Source organism: Sparus aurata, chromosome 6, assembly GCF_900880675.1.
Source record: "Sparus aurata chromosome 6, fSpaAur1.1, whole genome shotgun sequence".
Lineage (NCBI taxonomy): Eukaryota > Metazoa > Chordata > Actinopteri > Spariformes > Sparidae > Sparus > Sparus aurata.
This window is the reverse complement of record NC_044192.1, coordinates 3,376,326-3,394,495: the sequence shown is the minus strand read 5'-3', so window position 1 is coordinate 3,394,495 and position 18,170 is coordinate 3,376,326. Positions and strand designations below refer to the sequence as shown.

The 18,170-nt window shown below is 37.7% G+C and overlaps 3 protein-coding genes across 13 annotated transcripts in view; 2 read left to right on the top strand and 1 right to left on the bottom strand.

Moving 5' to 3' along the window:
* Positions 1–18,170, bottom strand: part of LOC115583228 (angiopoietin-1-like) — a 93,548-nt gene that overhangs the window by 74,764 nt on the left and 614 nt on the right. For all 11 annotated transcript variants that reach the window (XR_003984320.1, XM_030419841.1, XM_030419844.1 and 8 more), the window contains exon 2: positions 6,221–6,386. The gene's annotated coding sequence lies outside the window, so the exon portion shown is untranslated. The remainder of the gene's footprint in view (positions 1–6,220; positions 6,387–18,170) is intronic.
* Positions 939–5,984, top strand: LOC115583288 (uncharacterized). Its single transcript, XM_030419967.1, has 7 exons — positions 939–1,140; positions 1,259–1,585; positions 3,470–3,541; positions 3,669–3,704; positions 3,766–3,849; positions 4,187–4,242; positions 5,416–5,984. The coding sequence occupies exons 2-7, from the start codon at positions 1,426–1,428 to the stop codon at positions 5,713–5,715; spliced, it is 708 nt and encodes a 235-aa protein (XP_030275827.1). The 5' UTR covers positions 939–1,140; positions 1,259–1,425; the 3' UTR covers positions 5,716–5,984.
* On the top strand, positions 8,746–16,931 carry LOC115583238 (uncharacterized). The gene is made up of 8 exons (XM_030419873.1): positions 8,746–8,871; positions 11,607–11,861; positions 12,204–12,527; positions 12,660–12,992; positions 14,509–14,580; positions 14,702–14,785; positions 15,122–15,177; positions 16,154–16,931. Exons 1-8 carry the CDS (start codon positions 8,829–8,831, stop codon positions 16,379–16,381), a joined length of 1,395 nt encoding a protein of 464 aa, XP_030275733.1. The 5' UTR covers positions 8,746–8,828; the 3' UTR covers positions 16,382–16,931.

Genomic DNA, 18,170 nt, shown 5'->3' with positions numbered 1-18,170 from the left:
TTCTTTTTTACATAAAAACATTGGTTTTGGACATAATTTGACTCAACAGTGACTGTTCCAGATAGTTGCTGCTGTGAAAATAACAAAAGTGAAGGATTGTGATCAAATAACATAAAAGAGGTCCAAAACAATTTTAACACAAATGACTGTACTTCTCAGAAGATGTGAACTTTTGTCCTTGTCTGATCTACAGGTTGTGAGGCCAAGTCTCAACCGAAGGAATGCTTAGAGGGATGGGCTGAATTCACCAGCAAAAAAACAAAATTTACTGGTAATTATAAAAGCATTCTAGCTTATCAAAGGTAAACAGCCATACAGACAAACAGACATTCTGTCCCTGTAGCTGGGACAGAATATATACTAAGAAGGATGAGTGGGAAAACAAAGACAGCATTTCCCTGTATCACGATACAATTAATAAAACACTCACAGTGGAAATCAATGTAAATCAACATGCACATCTGACAGAGAGGAACTGATATTAGTAGTTGGTAAGAGGCCGACCCTTATTAATCAACTCAAATGACTTTGTCACCAAGAAATCAGACAAAGTTTAATATAGTTCTTACAACCAAGATTCCAACTTGTGAGAATTACTAAATGGGGTTACGAACACTCTGTCAGCCAATACGGATAATATGCAAATGACTTCATTCTGTTTTTAATTCACCTTTTACGCAGCATCCCAAGTTTTTAGGAATCAGGGGTGTTGAAATCCGGCTGAATTTAATGTTTTTTTTCCTTCTCTACACCAGGGAAGAATAGAAATAAAGTTAGCTTACTTTAGCACGTTATACTTGCCTTTTTTATTTGCAGAGAAAGATGGCTGCATGGGACCATTTGATCAAACTGCGTACACAGCAGCTAAAACCACCATCACATGCCATTATCCAGGAGAGAAAAACAAGTCCAGTGTCAAGTTTTTCTGCAAAAACAAAAAGCTAATCTGTGAAGATATTTTATCAACACAATCTTCTTCAAAGTCAAACGGGAAATTCACTCTCACTGAAACCAGCAGTGGCTTCAGCATATCCATCAGTAATGTGTCCAAAGGTGATGCTGGTGTCTACTGGTGTGGAGCGGAGACAAGTAATGGACGTTACCGAGCTGCACTCAGAAGTATACAACTGAAGGTTGAAGGTGAGTCGCTCACAGCTGAAACTTTTTGCTTTACTCACGCACATAATTAAGATGTATCTGAAATACATACGTTCTTACAGTCATTAAAAGGCAATTCTGTCTGTCTGTCCATCTACAGGTACCACGTTCTTCAAAAAGTCTCCAACCATTGGACAGAATTTGACATATTATTGCTCTTCTCGTAATGATACTCCGAAAGAGATATTCATCTGTAAGGGAGAAGATCCATCTATATGTCAATATCTAGTAAACAGCACACAGTCCAACAGCAGAGGAAAGTTTTCCATGAAGAGGTCAGAGTCCAAAGGTCAACGATCAAAAAACTTTTTCAGCATAACAGTGAGAGAAGTAACAGCAAACGACAGTGGGATATACTGGTGCGGAGCAGAAAGCAAAGACAAAACACGCAGCAATGTGTTCTTCCACAAATTCTCGATGACTGTAGGTAAGTTGTGCTTTTTCATTGTGTGGATGTTTTTTCATCCTGCTTCAGGTTGTAGGAGGAGAACAAGTTCAGTTACTGTGTGTGAAAAGGTAAAGTTGATCTAAACTATTAAGAACGTTACATGGAAGGAAAAACTATTTGAAGGAAGTGGTTTGATATTGGTGGTTAGTCATAAACTGATGATGTGCTGATACTCAAGTCAAACAACTTTCATACTGAGAATGAAGTTTTCATTTACAATTTTTTTTAAATACAATTTCAACATTTTTGAAAACATATTTGAAACTTAACCAAAGCTATAGTTATTCAAACTGAACCTTAACATTCATCTCAGCCCAAGATTGTTAAAGAAATATTACTATGATCTGTCCACAGCTTATTCAAAGCGTCTATATCAGCTGTTTCAACTAAGCCTGGACTCTAACTGCCACAGATAATGATCTTAACTGTAATAGCTTCATTAATCAACATTTCAGCACACGTTCCTTTGATAACACCACTGCCTGAACTGTACATTATTCAGTCTGCTGTAAATCAAGAACGGTCACCAACTCATTAAGTTCTGGAATTTGACTAATGTGATCAGTCACTTTAAAAAATCTAATGACAGTTAAGTGTGACATCTTGATGCAGAGAGACTCAGATCACTTGTGGTTGTTGCTATTTATGCTTTTGTTTCCATTTCCTGCGCTTCCCCTGATACCCTCAGAGGAGCCTGCAGTGCGGTCACAGCAGGTCGTAACAACAATCAAAACCTCAATGATCAATTCTGAAGCTCTCACAGATTTTATCGAGATGTCAAGTCTTCTTTTTACGACTAATCTGCTTTCTGATTCACCCATAAAGTTCTCCTCCAGTCAAAAACTGTGTTTTTGCGCTTACAGTGTTTAAACTGATTATGATTATTATTACACTTTTTTTCTCCAAAAACCATGTTTAATGGATTTATAGGTTGCATGTGCAGAAGGGATCATAAAATTATGGGTTAGATAGATAGATAGATAGATAGATAGATAGATAGATAGATAGATAGATAGATAGATAGATAGATAGATAGATAGATAGATAGATAGATAGATAGATAGATAGATAGATAGATAGATAGATAGATAGATAGATAGATAGATAGATAGATAGATAGATAGATAGATAGATAGAATTACTTTAATGATCCCAGAATGGGAAATTATTTTGGGTTGCTCACATTTTCAAATCTGTCTTTAACCAATGTTCACATACTATTAAATGCATTGAAAATGTTATTGATTATCATGATTGTGACCCATACTGACAGTAAAGGGATCACCCCAAAGGATTTAAAAAATAAAAATGCAGTATGAAGTTCAGCTAAAGCTAATATGAGGCTACATACTACCATGTTTGGCTCTGATGAGTTGCAGACGACCAGTGATAACTCCAGAAATTACTGCTCACGGCCAAGAAATTGTGAGTCAGACCAGCTATTTCTAGTCTTCATGCTAAACTAAGCTGAATAGAGTACTTATTTAACAGACAGGTATGGGACTGCTCTCAGTCTTCTCATCGAACTCATCAGTTTCAGTCGCAGTATTGTGGTATTGATCACTGTCACACCGTTATTAGCAACACCTGTTCTTTTCCAAGTGTGACTTGTCACAATGGTTTACAAAGTTGTCACACATTCACTGAACTCTTTATTTGTTATAAAATGTAATTTGATAACTAATTTATTGTCTCAAAATAATGATTTGAATTGTGAATTTATTTATTTACCAGGCTTTGCCAAATTATATTTTAGAATTTTCTGTCCTTTGATGAGATGCTTATATTTTAATTGAAATTAAATCAAATGTATTTAAATTACATGTTCATGTTCAGCTTCAATTAACTTTTATTTGCTTTCAGTACCAGCACCAACACCCACATCTCATGTTTCTCCAACTGAGCTAAATACTTCAGTACCTGCTGAGGATAATGGTAAGACAGCTTGTTTGATATCTTAAACTTTCTGCTGCAGAAGAGCAAGAGGAGATCATTCCTCATGTACTGACTTTAAGATTTACATGTTCATGTTCAGCTTGAATTTACTTTTATTTGCTTTCAGTACCAACACCTACACCCACACCTGCTGAGGATAATGGTATTGACTTAAAGAAAAAAGACATCTGGACATTTTCTTTGCTCTGTGGTTTATCTTGCAGGCGGCTCTTACGTGCTCATCACTGTGACTGTCTCCGTAGCTGTACTGTTGCTGTTTGTGCTCATTTTGATCTTCATCTACAAAAGTAAGAGACTTCTCATCTGTTCACAGAACAGGAAACACAAACATGTCAGACAAATAAAACCACATTCTCCTTCCTGTACGGATGTGATGTCATGAAAAGCCAAAGCAGACATATTGTTGACATTAGTCGTGACTGAGCATTACCTTTTGTCTAGCTTTAAATTCTGTACTTCTAATACTACAGAAGCAATCCAGTCCAACTCTGTTAGTTTGTAGCTGGACAGTACAGCAGGTAATAGTTGTGAAAAAAGGTAGACAGAGATGTAACTGTGTCTCAATCATGTCCTTCTGTTTCTTTGTTTCTTTGCTTGTTGTCCTCTTCCATTTCTGTCTGTCAGGATTTACTCATTCAAAAAACACAAGAAATGGAGCGACAGCACAGAACATCAAAGAGGTTAGTGTATAAACCTATAAATGTCTCTGCGGTTAGTACTCATATTGCTATGAAAAATAGCATCAGTTGCTAAATAGCAATATTATGGAACAATGCCAATATTTACATTTAGTATAAAAACTCCTGGGACATGAAACTGGCCCACAATGTCTTCCTGTGGCAGCCATGTTGTGTTTGTTATGAATATTGTCATTACAGCTGTCTAACATGCGTTCTTCTGTATTCTCGAAGACACCTAATACACATATAAATTAGTATAGACTTTGAAATGCCTCACAGTTAAATAGTTATTTTTTAAACGAATAAAAGAAAGTTGGAATCTCTGATTAAATTTTCAAAAATTGTATTTTTCATTCCTCATCGTCAGATCAATGTATAGTTAAGATTCAGATGTACTTTTTGTAAGTTTCTATTTGTGAACTTCTGAAAAGACCAAATGAAAATTAAAAAAAATACATAATCAGAAAGGTTTCATTTCTGATTGTTTCTTAGGAGATCTTCTTTTTGTTGGACATTCTTATTTATACTGTACATTGATCTGACAAATCAAAAATACAATTTAAAAAAAAAATTAAATTCATAGATAATATCTTTTACTTTTTCCTTGCAATTTCTTTGGGGTGTTTTTTCATTCTTAATCTTTAAAATAAGAAATTGGACTGATAAGCAAAATACAGAACATGTATGTTAGGTCCGGTAATGTTTACAATATTCATTAATAATACAACATCAAAACTAAAAAAAACTTTATTTTGAATAGTTTGAATTATATTATCAACCAGCATAGGCTTTGACTAATTACTTCAGATGCATGAGGAAAATCAATTGTGCTTGAAATCAGAATTTTGCATATTAAATATAAATGTATATTGAACTGTGAAAAGTTACACATCAGAAGCTGATAAAGCATTTGGGCAACTGACACAGCTAATATCTATTTTAGTTTATCAGAAACATCTTTTAAATCAGTTAATTTTGACCTTGTATATACAGTATACTCATGTTTCATATGGCACAGCGATAAACACTAGATTAAATTAATGAGAATTCAAGTTTCCATCTTAATCCTGTTTGTAATTTTACCTAAAATACTGGGCAGAATTTTGTAGTGAGAGTATTAAATGTTAGCAGTGATTTATTCAGACTGTATTGTTTCTCCATTCTTCCCTGAAGGATTATATCTACGCAGAGATACAAGAGCCCGTCCAGAATCCAGACTCGGGAGATGCGGTGAACACGGTTTATGCCACTGCCAACTGTCCAACAAATCCCTCTGCCTCGCTGCATTACTCTACCATCACCTTTAAAAACTGCTCAAAAGAAGCTGGTGGTGATGAACTGATCGTCAAACCCAGATCTGCCTGCGAATACTCAACTGTGAATTACAGTGTGAGTTCAGTCTACTCTACTGTCAATAACCCTTCCGTAGCTTCACAGGATCCACTCTACTCAGCAGTCACCAATAAACAGTAACAATGAGGAAAGATCATTTTGTCATTGTTACATTTTATTTTATTTTATAGCTACTCCAGCATTCTATTGTATGTAGTACTTTATTGTTTCTATTGCCGCCCTCACCATCCCGCTCCGCTTCCCGAGGTGTCCCGTCTTGCCAGAAGACTCCCGCCTCGCTACGCCGCGGCTTTTGGGGTATTCAGCCGTTAAGTATTGGATTTGTTGTAACAGACATTGCCTTTGTATGTACGAAATGTGCTACACAAATAAAAATGTCTGATCTTGCCAAACCTGAACTACTTTATCAGTCTGAGTGTCTCAACAGTGAGACTGTATCAGAGTCTGCCAACCAGAACTGTCAGTATTCAACAACCTGTGAATGAGACTCACTCAACTATCCTCCAGAATCACTTCCTGGTCCTTGTGTGTTTATTACCAGCAACTAACAAATCTTGCTTGCTCTGTCACTTGCCACTTCCACTTCCACATTCCCCGACAAGTGTGATCCACTGCGGGCACTTACCTCTCTTTGGTCTCTGTGAGACCTGATATCTCTCCTCTCCGGGTCTGACTGCCACACAGGTCAGAGTTCGTTCCACATGAAGCTGCTCCTTTACCAGCTTTCTGTGCGTGTCTGAACACTTCAGTCATCATGCCAGGGCTCACAGGAACACAGCAGACAAGTCCCACTGTTCACAAAGGAAAGAAGAAAGCACTTCAACATAACATCATGACTACATCTTTCTACAGAGACACAGAAATACATTAACCAGAGATGTATTCAGGCATGAGAACATTTACTGCTTTATAGAAAAGTAATGAGATTTCAAAGTATACGCTTCCTAACTAGCTAGCTTAGCTGGATTTCTATTGTGAAGCTAAAAACAGATTTCAACTCTCCTCCATCAGCTTCCGGGTCGGGGAAGTCCCGACGCGACGATTACCGAGTGCGGTTAGAAATGCTCAATTCCGTTCTTTTCCCTGTCCGCTCTCGATAATAACTGTTATAAACTGGCAGGTAAGACACATATGAACTTTGATTGCTTTTCCATGGAGTCATAATCATACATTTTCATCCATGAGCCGCGGAACTCTACTGCACTCGGTAATCGACTCGTCGGGACTTCCCGTCAACAGGAAGCTGCTGCAGAAGAGTGGTAAATTTAGTCAGCTTTTCAGTAGAAATCCAGCTAAGCTAGCGGAGGTTAGATGCCCCGGACTATGTGCTGAGACCCTATTTGTACTGTTGCTGAAGTTTGGTGCTGTTCTGAGCATTATTTGTGGCTTTTTGGTGGCAGTTTATATTTGGATCCATTTACTGCAGTGTATTGTTGTCGTGCGGTCGTTTCTGAGGTTGATAAAACTCCGTAAATTAGCGGTCTGCTAACTTGATCTCTCGAGAGGGAGTCTAACACAGTTTCACGGTGTGTTAGACCATGGATTAAACTTACACCGGAATATCCCTTTAACAAGAGCAAAATAGGAGTAACCTGAATCATCCAAGTTTTTCAATTCATAGATAATAACACTGAATATTTGAATGATATATGGATCCTCTTGGTCACCTTACATTCAGAGCTTTTCCAGCTGTTCAAGGCTAACGATGGTGTCATTAATATGTTATACGCATTATACACGGGGAAATGACTCAAAACAGCTCTTTAGACTGTCAACTCCCGGTTCATGTGTCGTTACCAGTTGTTAAAAACAGATGAGCCGCTGGTTACAGGTTCACCATACCCCACAGTGAAACTGCATCAATTTTAAAGTCAGCTAGCTAACAGCGATGATAACAACTTTTACATTTAACATTAACCAGGTTTCAGGCCGACTTTACCAGAACGAGCGACTGATTTGGGATAGTGCCCCAAACTGAATTCAATGTGATGTAATTCATGTAATAAACACGGCAGAAAAGGTGGTTGCAGCCTTGAGTTCTGCCGGAATGAGACGTCTTCAGCTCTCAGCTCCTCCTCTGTGGTTCTGATTGTATCTGAGAGAGCTGCTATGTCTTTACTCAGAGCTGCAGTCTTCTCCTTCATCATCAGACAAAGATAAAGACTGATAAAACTACTTAAAGTGTTCTTTGATCCGACTCATTGATTGGTCTGAATCTGTTTGTTGTGTGTCTTTGAGTAAATTCGAATGACAGTATAACTTCCATTAACATATCAGCTTCTACTGACAAGTTCTTTGTCAGTAGAAGCTGATATGTTAATGGAATGGCTTCCATTTTGAGTTCAATTCGTTGCTTCCTCCAGTTTATGTGTTTGACTCAGCTGCCTGTCCTATGCACTGAAAATGAGTCAGAGAAACACAAAACACTATTGTAGTTAAAACACGATTTTTACCATGAAAATGTGTTATCTCAAGTTGTATGGCCTAAAATAAGGAACCTTTAGCACTCTACAAATAATGATCGTCTTTTCATGTAAAAAGCCAGTTTACAGGTTATTAATGGCTGTTGTTTGTGACAAATGTATTTACTGTCAGTCACTTTGGACATAAGCGTCTGCTAAATACCCTAAATGTAAAAATGTTACAAGTGGGAAAACTTCAACATTGCAGTAAAATTTCTAACCAGTTACTTCGGAGAAGTTTCTGGTGAAGCTGAGAACAACTTTGATCTAACAGTCTCATAACTAAACAGTAAACTCAATGACCATCATCAAAAAATAGGACCAACTGTTAAGTCAACTTTGAAAGGCCTCGTTTCCCATTAACGTACCCAAAAGTGAAGCTTAAAGGTTGCTTGGATATCTGTGACAACATGCAAATAGGATTACAAACAAACATGGTAATTCATTTTGTTCACGATGACCAGAGATTTCACTATGTTGATTAACAGAGACACAGACCATTCGGTTCATGTTGAGGCCTCAGTTTAACAGTGACGCTGGGACTGTTTGAGTTGATGCTGATTTACAAACTTCCGTGACAGTGAAAGAAAGATAAGGGAGGATATGAACGGGGGATGGGTAACTTTGACGTAACTGAAATAATCACATCAGGAAACACGGCTGTTCAGATGTTGAAATCAACCAACAAACAAGAAGCAGACTGACAAACCTGGCAGGAGTTTAAAATTTTCGATATTTCAACTAAAGATTTCCGCATCCAAGTTCATCAAAATGAGGAGTATTCTTTTTCTCCTCTTCGTCTCACTGATGAAAGGTAAAATACTTTTTCTGCCTGATTCCTGTTATTAGAGAGCTGATAGATAACTGTCACAGTCTGTCTGTACGGATATTAACTGGGTGCGGCTTCAGCTTCTATTTCTGCATCGTCACAGCAGCTTACTGAGTCGAGAAAAATGTCTGCTGCATTTTATCATTTAAACATTTCCTATGTTTGCTTTGGGTAAATCATCCAACACAGTACTGATAGAACCTACATCATCTTAATTAAAGGGGCATTATGTAGGTTTTTTAGAAGAAATTGAAACTCAGAATATTAATATTACAGCATTAGCTCATATTATATTAATAAAGGAACAGTACAAATTATTCATTTTTTCCATAACTGAATAAACAAGCTGTTTCTCAAAGGACAATAAGTTCCCCTCAACACTGTTTAAAGCTAGAAAGATGGCAGGGTCCGCCACATATAAACAAAGTAAAACAGTATGAAATTGTGATTTCCATCAAGGTCAATTTGTTTATTTCGTTTGTTTTAGCATAAAACCAGTAAATAAAGTTGTTGGATGTTACTCTTCTGGTTAAATGTCTTCTACATAGTGCACCTGTACACTTTGTGGAAAACACACACTGAAAAGTCTGGCACTGAAATGCTTAAACTTTTGCCATGTTATTGTTAGAACGAGTTATCTCACTTGGTACGTTTAAATCTGTATTTACTATGTAGTGGCCATTCAGGAGCAGTGGACACAGATTTAAACATCACATTTAGTTATAATCATCCTTAAAGTCGACATGGCTAACTTGTTATCTAACAGTTGCTTGATAAACATCCAGTGGACTGATCCCAAGTCAACCACAACAGGTGCAGAAAAAAAAATAAGTTGCATTGCCTCCCTCTTGTCCCGAAGCCACCAACTGAACCTACTTATTGTTATTCAGACAAAACAAACAGCTCGTTTTTTGAACCGCGTGTCAGTCCTGCACGGGTCTTATTTACAAACCCAAAAACCCAATCCGCGCTCTCCAGGCGTGCGACCCAATCCGCACCCGTGTCCGACACAGTATATTATTTTCCACCCGTTTCATCCATATTGTGCGGGTATTCAGCCTCTTCACCGCAGTCTCAGAACCACCCACCCTGCTCCATTTCTTAAGCAGGTAAATGATGCCTTTTGCTAACAAGTTTAATTCATCTTGGTGTTTGTTTGTTAACGTTTTGTTGTGTTTAAGTGCGTACGTCCACATGAGTTTAGTTGACGGGCTGGTTTCCTGCACCACTGAACGCACCGCTGTGTACACTTTGGAATGAGGACAGTTTGAATAGAGAACTTCAGTCATTTGAGTCACCTTTGTTTTCTGTGACATCAAGCCAAGTTTTCTCCATCTGCCTGAAATCAGACGGAAAACTTAAATAAGTTCACATTCAAGGTGCTTCAGCGCATTACGCACACTGGCAACTGTGTGAGAGGAATTTGTGTGTGTGTGTTTGAGAGAGGGAAGGTTTGTGATGTGACGTCTAGTGGTTGTCTGACAAAAAGAAAAAGTGTTGTGAGGTTAGTTACTGCAGGCTGGAAACGATGTGTGTGGGTTTGTGATGTTGATACTGGACTGGTAGATCTCGGGAGGTTGGCTACTTGAAAAGTAGATCTCGGGTCAAAAAAGGTTTGGCACCCCTGTTTAGGGCTGTAGCGATACACTAATCTCACGATACGATACAATACACGATATTCAGCTCACGATATGATATATATCACGATATTTAGCCAGCGATTCGATACGATTCGATACACTTACATCATTTTCTGAAAGATTTTAAAAGGGACAGTGCGATTTTGGTGACATCTTGTGAGTGAATACGACAATACAACCATTTAATTAATTGTAGGGCTGGGTATCACCAGGTACCTCGCGATACAATACCATCACAAGATTTTGCCCTCGATAACGATAATATCCCGATACAGCGATTCTGCGATAATCGACATATTGCAAGAAATTTCATCCACGATACATCACGATATCTGTGTCACTGAAGAAATTCAGAATTTATTGACTGCACTGAATCCATTTCACAGGAATTACAAAACATTGTCAATCAATTTCACATGAATGACAGCCAAGTAAACAAAGAGTATATTGCACAGTGTCTCTTTTTAACACACACACTGACTACAACTATCATTAAATATCTATATGTGTGGGTTTCAGAGCCACTTAAACCATTTTTTAAATTTAATCCCGAAGAGGGGTGGTGGTGGGCCAAAAAAAAAAATTTATTTATTTATTTATTTTTTTTACATTTTTAAATATCGATATTTGGCACCAGTGTATCGATAACGTACCTCAAGACGAAATATCGCGATATATCGTAGTATCGATATTTTGGCACACCCCTACCCCTGTTGTATACAGTCGGTTTAACAGAGCTCTTAAAACTTCTTAAAACTGCTGCTGGTATCAACACTGCTGAGAGCAGTGAGTGAACCAAATCAGTACAGTTACACGTAGAGCAACAAACACTGAGCTGATAGATGATAAAATGCTTTGCACAGCCAGGTAATCTGTTGGTTTCAGCCTACATGTGACTCTTTTCATGTATTCGTAGTCAATTTTTAAACATTGGTTTTGGACATAGTTTGACTCAACAGTGACTGTTCCAGATAGTCGCTGCTGTGAAAATAACAACAACATGGTGGTTCCAAAACAATTTAAAGACAAATGACTGTACTTCTCAGAAGACGTGAACATTTGTCTTTGTCTGATCTACAGGTTGTGAGGCCAAGGCTGAACCAAATGGATGCCTAGAAGGATGGGCTGAATTTGCCAGCAAAAAACCTAAACTGATTGGAAGTAATACAGCTTATCCCAGCCGAACAGACATACGGAGTACTAAGAAGGATGAGTGGGAAAACAAAGTCAGCATTTCCCTGTATCATGATACAATTAATAAAACACTCATGGTGACAATTAATCAATGTAAATCTACATGCACATCTGACGGAGAGGAACTGATATTAGTAGTTGGTAAGAGACTCTTTCAATCAACACAAATTAAAACTTGTCAGACTTTATCACAAAGAAATAAGACAAAGTTTCATATGGTTCTTATTACAACCAAGATTCCAACTTGTGAGAGTTACTAAATTTCGCTTTGTAAAACTTCATCAGCCAACATGGATGATCTGCAAATGACTGCATTCTGTTTTTAATTCTCCTTTTATGCAGCATACCAAGTTTTTAGGAATCAAGGGTGTTGAAATCCTGCTGAATTTAATGTTTTTTTAAAAAAAGGTTCAGTACACCAGGGAAGAATAGAAATAAAGTTAGCTTACTTTAGCATATTACACATTCTTTTTTTATTTGCAGAAAAAGATGGCTGCCCAGGACCATTTAATCAAACTGTGTATACAACAGATGAAACCACCATCACATGCGATTATCCAGGAAAGAAAAACAAGTCCAGTGTCAAGTTTTTCTGCAAAGATAACGATTTAATCTGTGAAGATATCTTATCAACAAATTCTTCTTCAAAGTCAAACGGGACATTCACTCTCACTGAAACCAGCAGTGACTTCAGCATATCCATCAGTAATGTGTCCAAAGGTGATGCTGGTGTCTACTGGTGTGGAGCGGAGACAAGTGATGGACGTTACCGAGCTGCACTCAGAAGTATAAAACTGAAGGTTGAAGGTGAGTCGCTCACAGCTGAAACTTTTTGCTTCACTCACATGCATAAGTAGATGTATCTGAAATACGTATGTTTTTACAGTCGACAGTAAAAGACAATTCTGCCCATCTGTGTGTCTGTCTGTCCATCTACAGAGCCCAAATTCTTTAAAAGGTCTCCACCCATTGGACAGAATTTTACATACTTTTGCACTTTTCATAATGATACTCCGAAAGAGATATTCATCTGTAAGGGAGAAGATCCATCTATATGTCCACCTCTAGTAACCAGCACACAGCCCGACAAAACTGGGAAGTTTTCCATGAAGAAGTCAGAGTCCAAAGGTCAAAGGTCAAAGACCGATTTCAATGTCAGCATAACAGTGAGAGAAGTAACAGCAAACGACAGTGGGATATACTGGTGCGGAGCAGAAAGCAAGGACAAAACACGCAGCAATGTGTTCTTCCACAAATTCTCAATGACTGTGGGTAAGTTGTGCTTTTTCATTGTGTGGATGTTTTCTCATCCTGGTTCAGGTTGTAGGAGGAGAACAAGTTCAGTTACTGTGTGTGAAAAGGTAAAGTTGATCTAAACTATTAAGAACGTTACATGGAAGGAAAAACTATTTGAAGGAAGTGGTTTGATATTAGTGGTTAGTCATAAACTGATGATGTGCTGATACTCAAGTCAAACAACTTTCATACTGAGAATGAAGTTTTCATTAATTTTTAATAATGTTTAACCATTTGAAAAACATATTTAAAACTTAAACAAAGCTTTAGTTATTCAAACTAAACCTTAACATACATCTTAGCCCAAGATTGTGATCCAAATATTACTATGATCTGTCCACAGCTTATTTAAAACATCTATATCAGCTGTTGGAACTAAACATGGACTCTAACTGCCAAAGATAATCATCCTAATTGTAAAAGCTGCATCCACAACAATTGATATTCATTTCAGCATGCGTTCCTTTGATGACTGCGGTGACTAACTCATTAAGTTCTGGAATTTGACTAATGTGATCAGTCACTTTAAAAAAACAAATGGCAGCTGTGATACCTTGATGCAGAGAGACTCAGATCACTTGTGGTTGTTGCTATTTATGCTTTTGTTTCCATTTCCTGCGCTTCCCCTGATACCCTCAGAGGAGCCTGCAGTGCGGTCACAGCAGGTCTGAACAACAATCAAAACCTCAATGATCAATTCTGAACCTAACACAGTTTATTGAGATGTTGTGTCGTCTTTTTGAAACTAATCTGCTTTATAATTGACTCTTAAAGTTTTCCTCTGGGTAAAAATGTGTTTTTGTGCTTCCAGCGTTTGAGCAGATTATTAACATTATTTATACCTTTTCATACAAAAACCACGTTTAGTATTATTGTATGGATTTATAGGGTGCATGTGCAAAGGGGATCGTAAAATGATAGGTTCACATTTTCAAATCTGTCTTTAACCAATGTTCACAGATTTAATGCATTGAAAATGTTATTGATTATCATGATTGTGACCCATACTGACAGTGAAGGGATCGCTCCGAAAGGACATTAAAAATGCATTGTGAAGTTCAACTAATGCTAATATGAGACTTCATTTGGCTCTGCTGAGTTGCCAGACAACCAGTGAACTCTACAGGAAATTAATGCTCACGGCCAAGAAATTGTCCAGAACATAAATATGATAAATATTCACCTTTAGTTTTGCTGGTGGGCAGATTTTGAGAGTCAGGCCAGCTATTTCTAGTCTTCACGCCAAATATGCTAAATAGCGTACTAAACAGACAGGTATGGGACTGCTCTCAGTCTCCTCATCGAACTCATCCTGAGACTGAATTCTTTCCAGCAGCTTCAGTCGCAGGATTGATCACTGTCACACTGTTATTACTAACACCTGTTCTTTTCCTATTGTGACATGTCAAAATGGTTAACAAAGTTGTCACACTCACTGAACTCTTTAATTGTTTAACATGTTCAGCTTGAATTAACTTTTATTTGCTTTCAGTACCAACACCAACACCCACATCTGGTGTTTCTTCAACCGAGCTAAATACTTCAACACCTGCTGAGGATAATGGTAAGACAGCTTGTTTAATATCTTAAACCTTCTGCTGCAGAAGAGCAAGAGGAGATCCATCCTCATGTATTGATAAAATAATAATCTGGACATTTTCTTTGCTCTGTGGTTTATCTTGCAGGCGGCTCCAACATGCTCATCCCTGTGACTGTCTCAGTAGCTGTACTGTTGCTGTTTGTGCTCATTTTGATCATTTTCTACAAAAGTAAGAGACTTATCATCTGTTCACAGAACAGGAAATACAAACATGTCGTATAAATAAAACCACATTCTCCTTCCTGTATGGATGTGATGTCATAAAAGCCAAAGCAGACATATTGTTGACATTAGTCGTGACCGAGCGTTACCTTTTGTCTAGCTTGAAATTCTGTACTTCTAATACTACAGAACCAACCCAGTCCAACTCTGTTAGTTTGTAGCTGGACAGTACAGCAGGTAATAGTTGTGAAAAAAGGTAGACAGAGATGTAACTGTGTCTCAATCATGTCCTTCTGTTTGTTTGTTTCTTTGCTTGTTGTCCTCTTCCATTTCTGTCTGTCAGGATTTACTCATTCAAAAAACACAAGAAATGGAGCGACAGCACAGGACATCAAAGAGGTTAGTGTATAAACCTATAAATGTCTCTGCGGTTAGTACTCATATTTCCCAAAATAAATAGCAATAGTTGCTAAATAGCAATATTATGGAACATTACATTACATTTAGGTTGCAAATACAAGAAAAGAAAATCCAAAGACATGACAGTGGCCCACAATGTCTACCTGTGGCAGCCATATTGAGTTTGTTATGAATTTTGTCATTACAGTGGTGTGATTTGTGATTGTGTCTTAGCTTCAGCTGCATTAGCACCGTCGATAGCCAGCTGTCTAACATGCTTTCTAATGTATTCTCAAAGACACCTAATACACAAAACAAGTCTCTTTATAGAATATTATACCGTTACCTCGTAGTTGCTACGTCATGAACCAACCTCGGAGCAGCTTTAACAGATAATAAGTTACTATCAGTAAAGTAGTATAGTCTGTGTGATGCTTAATAGTTAAATAATTATTTTTTCAATTAATAAAAGAAAGTTGGAAGCTTGGGTTCAATTTTCTAAAACTGAATTTTTCATTCCTAACCTGCGTAGATCAGTGCATAGTTAAGATTTTGATGTACACTTTCTAATTTTCTATTTGTGGAATTCTGGAAAGACCAAACGAAAAATCCTTAATCAGAAGGAGATCTTCTTTCTTGTTGAACCTTCTTATTTATACCGCACATTGATCTGACAAATGAAAAATAGAATTTTAGAAAACTGAATATATATGGGAATATGACCATGGTCAGAAACAGTAAACCTTGTTTTAGCACTCCTCTCCGCCATAAAAACAGTTTAAATTATATTATCCAACCAGGATAGGCTGTAATCCAATTTAGTGATAAAACTAGATTAAATTAATGGGAATTAAACTTTCCATCTTAATCCTGTTTGTAATTTTACCTAAAATATTGGGCAGAATTTTTTGGTAGTATTAAATGTTAGCAGTGCATTTGATTTATTCAGACTGTATTTTTTCATTCTTCCCTGAAGGACAATATCTACGCTGAGATACAAGCCCCTGCCAGCGTGCATTACTCTACCATCGTCTTTAAAAACAGCTCCAACAAAGCTGGTGGTGATAAACTGATCGTCAAACCCAGATCTGCCTGTGAATACTCAACTGTGAAGCACAGTGACAGTCCAGTCTACTATACTGTCAACAAACCTTCCACATCTTCACAGGATCCACTCTACTCAACAGTCTCCAACAAATGGTAACAATGAGGAAAGATCATTTTGTCATTGTTACAAATGGGATTTATGAGGTTTACTACATTTATGGCCATGATTTCAGGAATTACTCCAAGATTTTCAGATGCTGGGCTCAGTCAACTTAAATCCCAGTTCTCTGAAGTTGTGCAGGATTCACTTAATCAGCCATGAATCACAAAAGCTTGGTGACAGGATGATGTATGATATCTAGATGAGTCCTTTGTTTGACTTAGACTGTTTCAATCCATATTAGAGCTTCACCAATACTTCTCTCTTGATTTATTACCTCAGTAAACACTTTCTTGATGAGTTCATGGTCTCAATCTCTAGTTTCTAGTCTTCTTCAATACAGCATGATTTTCATTTTGTTCCATTATTATACATTTATGTAACGGTGCAGGCTAGAAAAGTCAATTGAGGAAGAGCTTTAAAATATACCTGTAACATAAATCACTGTCTATCATGTAGCCTAAGTTCTAATTTCTGCATACCGTTTTCAAATGTATATTTCTCAATTTCAACAATTTTGTCATTAAACCTGAATAATGTTGGACACTAGGGCTGCACGATTCTGGAAAAAATGTGAATCACAATTTTTTTGCTTAGAATTGAGATCACGATTCTCTGGCACGATTTTTTTCACAAAATGTTTATTGCACTGATGAACTTGAACAAAACAAAAAAAAACATTGTAGTATGGCAGAGGCATACTACTATGCCTCTGCCAAAGCAATGTTTTTTTGGTTTTGTTAGTTCTATCATTGGATGAGAAATGATTTTTACAAAAGTAAAAAAAGTCTCCAAGATGAGAGGGCATCCTGTAATACCTCATGTTGTACAGTGTTTATTGGGGCCGTAGCTTTGGCTAGGTGATATGTGATAGCTGCTGTGATCGGCTTTCTAAAACGGAGGCATAATATTCTTCCTTTTCCAAAAGCCGCCTCAGAGGTAGGCGTAAACATGTGACGTGACGTGAAGCCCGAAGTTGAACAGTTGACAACTAATTTGTCTTCAAAATAAGAGCTTTACATTGCACCCCATTGGAGTTTAGAACTGGGTTCTTAGCGGGGGGCTTTTAATTTGAAAGTAGCGACCGTTCCTAGCCTGTCGCTACAACAACAAGCTAGCAGTCGAGGCGGAAATAAGTGCACCGTCCGAGGCAGCAAATCGGCGGACCAAAACAGACCCCCAATTTGCCGCCCTCTGTCTAAAACCGCGGACCTAGCCGTCAATAGGACGGGCAGATTGGTGGCTTGCTGCCCCGTCTAAAAACGGCTTCTCACTCACTCCTTCCAAACACTTAACTGCAGGTGGGCTTCCTCCACTGAATCACGTGTTGTAAAGACGCTTTACCACAGGTTGAGGGAGGAGGCAGCGGCCGTGCTGCGCTTGGGGGCGCTTCAAAAAATCCGGGAGGAAAATAGGAGCATTTGTTTGTGATTCGGCTCGAGATATAAAATGCTTCAGAATCGCTGTGTGTAGAAATGAGATCACGTGTATGTGTGAATCAAGATCGCGATTTTTTAACGATTTTTTGTGCAGCCCTATTGGACACATCCATTTTCATTTCAATGTTCTGTAGAAACACACAATTCTGTATATTAGCTGTAGCTTTTTTTCTTTTTAAAAGCCAAAGTAGCAGGTAACATAATTATTATTTATACATTGTATGAAATATATTGCAATGCTTTTTGGATTGTGGTGGTGTGGACAGTGGCGGTCCTAGCTCGCCCTGGGTGGAACTCACCTACGGCCTTTTATTTCATTTTATAGCTACTCAAGCATTTTATTGTAT

What these genes read in the sequence shown, in the direction of transcription:
- LOC115583238 (XM_030419873.1), top strand. Translation starts at nt 8,829, where the DNA reads ATGAGGAGTATTCTTTTTCTCCTCTTCGTCTCACTGATGAAAG. An exon ending in GGAACTGATATTAGTAGTTG is followed by an intron (nt 11,862 to 12,203) that starts GTAAGAGACTCT and finishes TTTTATTTGCAG; the next exon opens with AAAAAGATGGCTGCCCAGGA. An exon ending in CAAATTCTCAATGACTGTGG is followed by an intron (nt 12,993 to 14,508) that starts GTAAGTTGTGCT and finishes ATTTGCTTTCAG; the next exon opens with TACCAACACCAACACCCACA.
- LOC115583288 (XM_030419967.1), top strand. Translation starts at nt 1,426, where the DNA reads ATGAAGAGGTCAGAGTCCAAAGGTCAACGATCAAAAAACTTTTTCAGC. An exon ending in CAAATTCTCGATGACTGTAG is followed by an intron (nt 1,586 to 3,469) that starts GTAAGTTGTGCT and finishes ATTTGCTTTCAG; the next exon opens with TACCAGCACCAACACCCACA. An exon ending in AGTACCTGCTGAGGATAATG is followed by an intron (nt 3,542 to 3,668) that starts GTAAGACAGCTT and finishes ATTTGCTTTCAG; the next exon opens with TACCAACACCTACACCCACA.